The sequence below is a fragment of the Brassica rapa genome, chromosome A10 (genome assembly GCF_000309985.2).
Source record: "Brassica rapa cultivar Chiifu-401-42 chromosome A10, CAAS_Brap_v3.01, whole genome shotgun sequence".
Taxonomy (NCBI): Eukaryota; Viridiplantae; Streptophyta; class Magnoliopsida; order Brassicales; family Brassicaceae; genus Brassica; species Brassica rapa.
Window position 1 is genome coordinate 12303135 of NC_024804.2, and position 11562 is coordinate 12314696.

Below are 11562 nucleotides of genomic sequence, written 5' to 3' on the forward strand. Positions count from 1 at the left end.
AGTATTTTGAATTTTTTTCATATTTTTGTACTATTATGTCAATTGTTTAGTTTCATAAAATGTTATATTTTTACTGTAAATTTGGAATTAAAAATCTAATTTTTCCTTACTGTAAAGTAAGTTAATTTTTTTGAATCTTACTACAACACATTATACACGAAGAGAATATAGTTGGTCTTTATATTCTTATTTGGTGTAATATTGAAAATTTTGATGGTTAGTTTAAATAGTTTTTTTAAATTATATATTTTAGGATTGATTTTCGTGACTATATTCTATAATTGTCTTAAAAAATTGTTTGTCCCATATAGACATCCACATAAATATGGACTTCTGATAAATTTGTTCATTGGGATATTTAGTTTCACTTTCAATTTTATTCTCTTTTTTGGCACCCTCATGCTAGCTTGTGGGGCTAGCCAACTTGGTGCAAAAGGGTTTACAAAAGCTGATCGAGATGCGCGTGATCGGACACCTTTTGCTAGGCTATTCGTATGGAATTTTAAAGATCTAGGAATATAAGCAATAGAAAGTTAAAAAAATTCTTTGGATACAGCCTGTATTTCGTCGAGCTCTGAGTCCAATGCAGGCTAATCTTCCTCCTTTTGAATGAGTATAACCAGTTGTTCACAGTTGATTGAAAGACCATCTCTCTGTGTCCAAACTTCAGTATCACTTGCATTGCCCATAGTAAACCTTCAGCTTCCGCTTGCAGTGGTGATTTGGTGCGTGTATATCGGTCCTTGCTCCAAACAGCATTGAAAAATCACCATCCATTAACACAAAGCCAAGTCCAAATATGTCTCTTTCATTTATCCAGGATGTCTAGCAGGAGCGTTTCTTTACGGAGGAACAGTTGTGTCCGTTACCTCAACTCCCATATCAATCTCCATAATCTCGTCTATACGTTGATCTATCCTCCAACACTCTGCTTCAATTTTATTCGATAATGAGAAAGACATAATTCCTACGACACTATTAATGATTTTTTTTTTGTAACACCGATACGGCAAATTTATGTTTTATTTAACAAAACTCTTATTTTAATTTTGTATTAAAGAATCAATCATATTTTATATTATCCATAATTTTAGTAAATTTGCTTATTTGTCATGTTTTTATTAGGTTTTAGCTAAATTATTGATTTATTATTTATTTTTAGCTAAGTCACTAATTTATTAATTTAAAAAATACCCTTAATTAATATTATATATATATTAAAAATGAATTTTATTTTAATAATATTAAATTTCTATTTTATATTAAAATTTAGTTGTTTTTCTTATTTGTCATATTTTATTAGGTTTTAGACTTTTAGATAAGTTATTGATTTATTATTAATTTCTAACTGATTCGCTAATGTGTTAATTAAAACAATACCCTTAATGAATTTTATATATAATTAAAAAAATTTATTTTAATCATATAAAATTTATATGTTATATTAATATTAAATATTTGATTCTAAAATAATATAAAAAATATAAAAAAATTTAAAAATAAGATAATTCTTATATATATTTTGTTGTTATCTGAAAACAATATTTTTATTATAAAAGTTAAAAAGATACAAAAAAATTAATTAAATATTATTCAAGAAAAAAACATTTATATAAACATATTTTCTAAACTATTTCTAAGATATGAGTGTTTTAAAAAATTTAACACGGGATCTTTAGAACACGGGATTATACTTATGAGAGAGTGGCTCGGGAGTTGGCTAGGAGATGGGTCTAATGGGCTGCGAATTGTTGAATTTTTTTTTTTAATTGCAAGCCTATTTCGTGATGACCTGGCATATTGGTTGGTGATGAATATTTGTGCACATGTGGATAGGCTTAGGAAGTAATGATTTAGCTCCTTTTATATAGTAGGATAAGCAACCCCCTACGAAAGATACGTGGGAAGATATGTCATCTACCTGTCAGATAAAAATCTTAAGAATCATACTTCTTCACAAAAATAATTTTTAATCTATTCATACATATTAAAAAATACATTAAATTATTATAATAAATATATTGTTTTTGTAATTTTTAATTTTCAATAATTTTTAACCAATATTTATTCAATAAAGTTAATTAATTTTATTGAGTATAATATTTTTTATAGAAAATATAAAAAAATGATCTTTGTGAAACATTTTTTTTTCTAAAACATCTAACTTAACGAAACAGATAGAGTATTTATTTTGAAAATATGTAGTCTGTACTCTGTAGTAAGCAACCGATTTAAAATAGCACATTGTAAAGTATAGTACATCACTTAATTAAGATTATTGATTTCTCCGGCCTGTTTAATTTCAATCTGTATATTTCATTATTATTATCGTTTCTTTTCAAACTAATTTAGGCAGTGATTGTCATAGTTTATACGAAATTTTTCAGAATGTATATACGGTAGTTGTCCATGAATCTAAACTATTAAAACTGAAGTACAAATAAATCTTAATCCTTAGTTTTACTCAATAATTACCATCCAATGCCACTAACCTTATACATAGCAATTTCCATAAAAATTGTTAAGAAATTACCTAATATTTAGCTACTTAATAAATTTAGAAGATATGCAATTATTCATTTATTTAAAAAATCAAAAAGTTAATTTTGCAATCCATAAAAAACTATAAAATAGTCAGATTAATTTATTGGTTTATTAAAAATTAAATTGATCAACTTGGTTTAAATTTTTCAGAATAATAAAACTAATTCAGTTATATTTAATTAATTAGCATCTTTTAATTTAATTAGTACAATAATGTATGTATTTAGTTTTTAAACATTTACAAAAATTAAAAATAAATACCCGTGCGAAGGCACGGGTGAAGATCTAGTAAGGTATTATGAGAATTGAATATCGAACAAGCTGCTTTCTGATACATTACAAATGGGTCTTGCTTAATTAATAATATGTTACCAAAACTTCATTACTAAAACTGAAACCATAATCTTGAGAAAATATATTTTTTTTTTCTCTGAAATCTGATATTTTATATAACAAAGATTTTTTACAAACAAAAGATCAAAAAGAAAAGGGCTCCTGGCCTACCAACAAGACCCAACTACAACACTAGAAAACCAAACACAGGCCCATATCCACTAACAAACAGATGACGCAAAACAACTTGTTCAACTCAGGAGAAAAAAGGGACACGTGCAAAGACAATATCACCGTCTTCTTCCACCTGCGACTCGTCGCTGCAACTGAACCAAAAACCACCGGAAACCACCGGAATCACACCGAAAACGCGAGCCACCATCGATTTCACCGACTTAAAAGTCGTTATCGGAACAAACAGATCACTTTAACTCCGGAATTAACCGGGAACACGACCACAACCACCGAAAACCACATCCAACGACTGTGTTGGAAGTTTTACGGATTCAGCATCTTTCCACACATACGCCTAAGTTTTGGATAGCATCAATCAAATAAACTCAAGATCTCATCCAAACCCAGACCACCCAATCACTAAAACGAAAAACGTCATACAGCTCGATCACTTCCGAGGATTCGATAGCCGGCAACCACCACCGAAGAAGAAACGGCACGGCCCCAGAAACAAAGCCAGTCATCCACCAAACAATCGGTGCGATACTGGAACAAAAAAACTAAACATACAGTACCGAAGAACCAACGATACCGCATGACGGACCGGAAACTAAACAAGATAAACAGAACTGAAATAAAAAGGAAGAAACCCGACCGACGACGTGGCTAAAGGAGCCCACCATCGTCGGCCGAGAACTATGCTCGGAGATCGCTTAACTTTTTTCTCTCTCCGTTTATCTTGAGAAAATATATATTTTGCTTTCTGAAATTTCTGAAATTAGAAAGAAAAAATGAACTTTGCTTTCACGGTCGGCATGATAAAGAAAGGTAAAACATACCGACCATAGTGTCCTTTTTCCAACTCTCAAATTTCCAAGAGTATCTCTCGAATCTATGCAAGAAGACGATACACAACTACTTAGTTATCACTATGGATAAGTATACAGTCAGAAACAACAATAAGAAGAAGCAGATAAGCATATACATATTTTTATAAACTATGTATTTTATATACATATTTTATAAACTACAGTCGGAAAGTATATGCATATTTTATATATTTGTCATTTACTATATTTCATATATGAGTTTTTTATGAAAATTCATATATGAATTTAATTTTGAAATAAATAGGAGTTGGTGAAAAAAATGAGCTTGTGAAAAGAAAAATATGATCTGGTGAATGTTGGAGGGGGAAATTACATGTTTACCACTTTCATGGTACCATTTTTCATTTTTACCACTATTAAAGAGACATTTTCAAAAATACCTTCTTCATTAAGTGACAAAAGACTCTTATGTCCTTGTTATTTATATTTATAATAAATCATTATTAAAAAAAATAATAATAATAAAAAAAGTAAAATTTTTTTTATGTTTTCGAATTATATTTTTTCAAATTCAAACTTTTATATAAATTTTTTTTTTCAAGTTTTTTTTTTCAAATTTCTTTTTGAAAAACGAAAATTATGTTTGAAACTATTTTTTAAAAATTTTTATATATTTTTTAAGTATTTATTTATATATTTATTAGAATCCTAAATTTCACATTTCAAAAACTTTACTCTACCCCTCAACTCTAAACCCTAAGTCTAGATTAGTTAACCCTAAGTGTATAATTGTCTTTTACCCTTCGTTAAAAGTAAGGGTAAAAATAGTTAGTGTAAACATAAAAAGTTGTACTATTAATATGCTATTTGTGGTAATTTCCCATGTTGGAGAGTGGAGAAGATAACAAATGCTATGAGCCTATGATTATATATGTCTTTAAATTACTTATTTCCTACATAGATACTGGATTACATATTTTGTGAATTGAATAACTTTTGATACATTATCTGAACGGTTGTTTGTCACAACTTTATTAATAGTATACACATAACATGCACACTATATATACAGTAAAAACTCTATAAATTAATATTCGACATAATTCGATAAAATAATAAGATAATAATATTTTTAAAAACTTTTAACTAAATATATGATCTCATTAAAATCATAAAATAATAATTATTGTTTATTTGTATTCTAAAATGAATTTTCATCTCTAATTTTATTTTTTTGTTTCAATATTTTGATGTTACTTTATTTAATTATTTATATAACGCATATGTATTCTATAATACATATTTAACATACATAAATATATCAAACAATCAAATTAAAATAAAAGAAATTCAAATTTGTAAAGTTTAAATAATAAATCTATATAATATTGTAAAATAAAATACCTTTGTCCTTTTTAAAAAATATATTGCAAAACTAAAATCTCTTTTTTTTTAAAGTTTCTTTAAAATAATAATTCTAATTTAGAAATTATCATAATTTCAAAATTATTAATTTATAGAACTTTTATATATATATATATATATTTGACAGTTTTATTCGGATTAAAACGATAATTAGAATTAACTTATCAGTTATCACTACAACAACACAACTACGGTTTAGAAGAATATATATATTATAGTATATAGTAAAAGCTCTATATTAATATTATATAATTTCTCTTACTGCACTTCAATTAACGATTTAGAATTTAAGATTAACAGAAAATAAAATGTAGCGTTTTCTGAGATGCATTATTCAGCCTAATTCGTTGATTCATTTTAGCTGCCAGCCTAATTTTTGTTTATACGATTTCTCATGCGTAAGGAAACAAAAATTAAAGTTATTAATTAAAATTAAAACGTAGTTTCATGTGGATGTGATGATCCCACTTGTCAAGTAACAATTCGTTAAGACATACTGTGGCTTCTCTGTCTGACTGGACATGACAGATCTTTTTTTTTTTTTTTTTTTTTTTTTTTTTTGAAACAATAGGACATGACAGATCATCTAAGCAAATCAAATACCCAATCCTCACACATTCTCAAAGCTTTGAGTTCCAAAAACTTCAAAGAGAGATTTTTTTTTCTCGTGAAAGAAAGAACGAAAAGAATATTAGAGAGAGAAGTTAATGGGATTCGGCTTAGAGAACATCAAATCAATCTCCGGCGGGTGGGGCGCGGCGGCGCGTTCCTGTGACGCTTGTCAATCAGTATCCGCCGCCGTGTTCTGCCGAGTTGACTCAGCTTTCTTATGCCTCACTTGCGACACAAGAATCCACTCCTACACGCGCCACGAGCGCGTGTTTCTCTGCGAAGTCTGCGAACAAGCTCCCGCCGCCGTCACCTGCAAAGCCGACGCCGCCTCTCTCTGCGTCACCTGCGACTCCGACATCCACTCCGCTAACCCACTCGCTAGCCGCCATGAACGCGTCCCCGTCGAGTCGTTCTTCGACTCAGCCGAAACCGCCGTCGCCAAAATCTCAGCTTCGACGTTTGGGGTCCTCGGGTCAACTCCCACCGTGGATTTAACCGCCGTTCCGGTGATGGGTAACTCCGACGAACTCGGTTTGTGCCCGTGGCTGCTTCCTAACGACTTCAGCGAACCGGCTAAAACCGAAATGAAATCTTCTGAGTTCATGTTTTCCGATTTCGATCGACTCATCGACTTCGAGTACCCAAACTCCTTCAACCACCACCCGCCGCATAACAGCGCCGGAGCAGACAGCCTTGTCCCCGTTCAGACAAAAACAGAGCCTCTTCCGTTAAGTAAAAACGATCACTGCTTCGACATAGATTTCTGCAGATCAAAGCTCTCTGCTTTCACCTACCCAACTCAATCAATCAGCCACAGTGTAATCAGCTCTCCTCCGTTAAACTTGCTTAAAGTCTGAAACTTTCACTTAACTTCGATCTTTGCTTTCAGGTTTCGACTTCGTCTCTCGAATACGGCGTGGTTCCCGACGGAAACACCTCGTCGGAAATCTCGATTCCGTTTAACCGGAGCACCACCACCATCACCGCCTCGACGGCGACCACCGGGGATCAAGCGAGCTCCATGAACAGGGAGGCAAGGGTTTTGAGGTACAGAGAGAAGCGAAAGAACAGGAAGTTCGAGAAGACGATCCGTTACGCTTCAAGGAAAGCTTACGCTGAGTCACGGCCAAGGATCAAAGGCCGGTTCGCGAAACGAACGGAGACCGAAAACGACGACGTTTTCTTCAGTCATGTTTACGCTTCAGCCGCACAGTACGGCGTCGTACCAACGTTCTGATTCTAATCTACGGTGGAAGTTTTAACGAATCATCACCTGGAAACTCCCCTTCCTTCCTTCCACCGTCGATTTTACCGTTTGGTGTATTGTATTGTATTATCATATAGTGAGTCTTACCCTAGACAAACAATTTATCCTTTCTACAGCTTCGTCGGTTTACTTTTTTTCTTTTACCGTCTCTCTCACTGCCACTGTAAGACTGTAACTTTCCTCTCTGTTTATGAATGCTCTAGCAAAAGTTTTATAAAATAATATAATTTGGCAATTACAATTTCTATATTGGCTGATGTTGTCTTGTCGCTACATTTGTTAACGGAGATTAGGTGGAGTTTGGCTTTTTAAGTGTTTACATGTATCTCAAATCCTTATTAAGTATTTTATTTTATAATTAAATTAAATTAAATATAACTATAACCGGAATTTGGAGGCGATAAGACTTGTACATAATACAATCTTGGTTAGCTTAATTAACTACAATAATTTGAGATTCGTATATACTATAGTACATATTGCATATTCCAATATCTCTGGAACTTTCGCAGAGTGATAAGAGTCGGGCGAAAAAGTTCGATTTTTCGGGAATGGGTAGAAAAGTGGTGAAAAAATGCAGTTAATGGTTTTGTCCGAAATTTCATAAACTTTGCCTTTTGAGTTTCTGTAGAGCCAATCTTTATCTCTATGCAATAACGTGATTATTCATTATTGTCAGATAAAGTCAAAGTCAGTTGGAACTATGATGTTTTGTCGTAAGTGATCGGTGATTTTCTGATTTGTGATATCTCCAACAGTGATTAGATATTTGATTCTATTAAAATGCGAAGTAGTCGATATTTTCAGTTAGTATATAATGATTTTATACGTCTCATATGATGTTGCATCATTAATTTGAGTTTTCATAGTTTAAAAGTTATGTCGTAGCTTCCTTGCAATTAGTTTATGACTTCTGTATACATATCATAATGAATTTGCTAACTACATATACACTTGCATTCTTGTAAGCAGATACTTACATCTGTAAAATCTATATCACGTTTCGTGAAAGTGAAAATACCCATGATTAGTAATCTGGATTATTTTTTAAACAAAAAAAAAAGTAATCTGGATTACAATAGTTGAATGAGACATGTGCCGTCCAAGTGGGGTTAGAGACCTTGATGCAATGGGCATTTTAGGCATGATATTTTTATAGGAAGTCAGCTTAAGATATGCAAGTAGTGGGTAGGAAATGCTTTGGCTTTGGAGCCACATATATAATATCATAATAACGTTAATAATAGTGCATTAGAACAAAGTTATGACAATACATATAACTAAAGCAAACAGAAATCAAATAATTAAAAGTTTGATGTTGAGTGTCACGAATAAATTGGGTAAGTACGGTGGTTTTCCCACAACTAATCTTGGATTAAGCTTGTTAGGTGAATTCTACCAAACTCATTGTCTATTATAATATTAATCTTATGCTTATATATTAATTAAGCTTATTAGTTCCAATTCAGTTTCAATCTAGTTTTGTTCACACATTTTTAAGTCTGCATGATAGCTCTTATAACTCCTGTGTAAATGTATATTTCATTGTAGTTGTCATAGAGCAACTCGAACAATGAGAAACCATAGAAGTTTCTAAAACAACAAGAATATTAGTATTATAGTTAGTAAATTATATTTTATTTTTTAAGTCAATAAAAACACTAATTTTTCTTTTACATGATGATATGTGTATTTTGTTTGGAGTTATTAATTGGTTCTAAAAACCTTTAACTTTAGAACTTTTTGTCTTCTCTCTTAATTTTTTTTAATACTTAAAATCCCTGTTCAGAGACGGCCCTGACGCAAAGTGGAAGAAGCACGTGTTTGCAGCCGTGTTTTAAATAAGTAAATAACCAGCCACAAAATTTACATAAAATGTCTTTAGCCCAGTGGCATAAAGGCTAAATATGTTTCTGCTTGTCATGGATTCGAGCCATGTCTGGGATTAATGGATTTTTTCGGCCATTTTTTTGAGTTTGGCTTCTAGCCTTAAATAAACAAGGACCGGCTCTGTCCCTGTTCATACTCATTGTTGGAAGTACTCTTAGATCAATCATCTTTGTTAAATTATGTGGACTTATATTATATCTGAGATAAGTGAAACGAAGTAAACAACAGCGCATGTATAAATATAGAATGGGTTAACATAAAATATTAATATTTGTACAGTCAATTTCGAATTATAGGACCATGGCAATATAAATGAAATTATTATTCAGCTGAAGTCTCTCTAAGAAAGTTGTGGTTACACAGTTACTTTTGAAAATGCAATCTGAATATCTCACTATATTTAGCGAGATTCGAATGAATTTACATCTCAATCATATTGAAGTTCATAATTTTTTATCGATTCTTTACATTACAAGATTGGTGACACTATAATCTCTATAACAAAATGCTTATATATAAGTTCCGAATGTTATAAACCGCACTGCACCGTAGTTAGTAATAACAAAAATTTCTATATATATATACCTATGTATTTATATATTTTTGTTATTATTATGACTGCACTGCAGTTGTTCCGCATATTATCATATTACTATTCAGACTCATATTTCAGATGACATGTATGGAAAATATTAACAAATAAGTAATAATAACTTTATATTCATGATGACTGGAGTTTTGGAAACCTTTTCTTTTGTCAAACGAAGCAATCTTTAAATCATGTAAACTCCCACCGGTATTATACAAAAAAAAATAAAAAGAAGTAATAAAGACGCACAATGTCACACGTTTAAAGGGAAAAAACTTGGTAACAGTTGAACCAGTAAATTGGGATGAAAAAGATAATTATTTGTTGGCTCCTTGAAAGTGGGACCTGCGTGGCCCAAAGAGGGTTCGACATGGCGTGGGTCGAAGAGGGACAAGTGGGGGGTCCGACCACACCATAACCACGTGCATCGCCGGGCCAAGTGCTTGTCTCGTGGTCCACTTCTGCACCGTATCCCATATCCTACAGTTCCCATCTTCCACTTGATGAACATACTGGTAGTGCAAAAAGGCTAATAGAGTGAATTAGCATACCCTGGCGAAATTGTTTTCACATTTCTAGCTTATTTCTGTTAAGAATTTACTTGAAAGTAGAACTCAGGACAAGAAAAAGCCAAACTATATTTTGGCTTCAATGCCAATATAATTATATAATTTTTCTGCTAAAAATATATAGTTATATTTAATCTAAACTAATGTATCAAACTATGTCATTATTATATACAGTGTCGGTCCTGACCTAAAACTAGAGAAATACAAACTTTAAGCGCCAAATCTATATATCTATATATATATAGAAATGTTCGCCTCTCTCCCGTGAAGCCACGTCATCAATTCGTGCGTTCTGGGAGTGACATGTGTCCCATTTTATATTTAGGGTCAAAATAAATAAATGCAGTTAAGGGTAATTGAACCCAGAACCTCTAGCACTGGTAATTTCTCTTAGAACCACTAGGCTAAAGTCACTTTTTATAAATATGTGGCCGCGAAAATACTTATTATCGTGTCAGCTGGAAGTCCATGCTTCTTCTGCTTGTGGCCAGAGCCGACACTGAACTGACGTCAAGATGAAGATCGTGAAGTTAAAAACTTTGCTCCAAACAGTTTTGCAATATTTCCAACCTTTATAATTTGATGCATATAATATATATCAAAATACATTTGTTGTACACGCTTTTATTAGTTTTGCTTTTAAAAGAAGGATTTACAGTTATAAATGTTTTGTGCCAGTGAAGTAATGGTTGAAAAATCTCTATACATATGTCATTTTAAAATAACACTCAACTTCTATATATAGTCAATACATATGTACATGTTATATTCTAGACTAAATATTTTCTCTTTTAAAAATATAGAAAACAATTTTTTTAGTCTACAAGCAAATGTTGTACAACAAGTATGCATTATACAAAATAATATATATATTTAAAATTCATACACAAAAAAATAAAAGTTGTTATATGCCTCTTTTTGACACATGCACACTCCACTATGAATAAGAATTAAAAAAAACAGTATTGTCATCAAACTTTATCACAAATCCACATTTGTACATCTATAATTATGAGTTAGACAATTAGTTAATTTGATACAATACCAAAGCAAGAATAATCGAAAAACAACTATAGCACCGCATACTAATAAGTAAGACATAACAGATAACCAAATTCTTGAATCTTAAAATAAATTTCAACTCGAGTGAATATCAAATTAACTAATATCCCGCCCGTAGGGCGGGCCGACCCTAGTATATATATATAAATAGGTTTCTCTCCTGTGAGAGAGACACGTCATAAAGTGGAGAGAAGAAAATTTGACACGTGTACGTCCTTTACCAAGTTTTGTTTCGTTTCTTCTTTTGTTTTAATTGGGTTTTTTCTT

General features: G+C 31.6%; 1 protein-coding gene across 1 annotated transcript; it reads left to right on the plus strand.

The window, feature by feature from the left end:
• Positions 1-5885: 5885 nt before the first annotated feature.
• On the plus strand, positions 5886-7432 carry LOC103845200 (zinc finger protein CONSTANS-LIKE 5). Its single transcript, XM_009122035.3, has 2 exons — positions 5886-6736; positions 6808-7432. Exons 1-2 carry the CDS (start codon positions 6014-6016, stop codon positions 7153-7155), a joined length of 1071 nt encoding a protein of 356 aa, XP_009120283.1. The 5' UTR covers positions 5886-6013; the 3' UTR covers positions 7156-7432.
• Positions 7433-11562: the final 4130 nt, after the last annotated feature.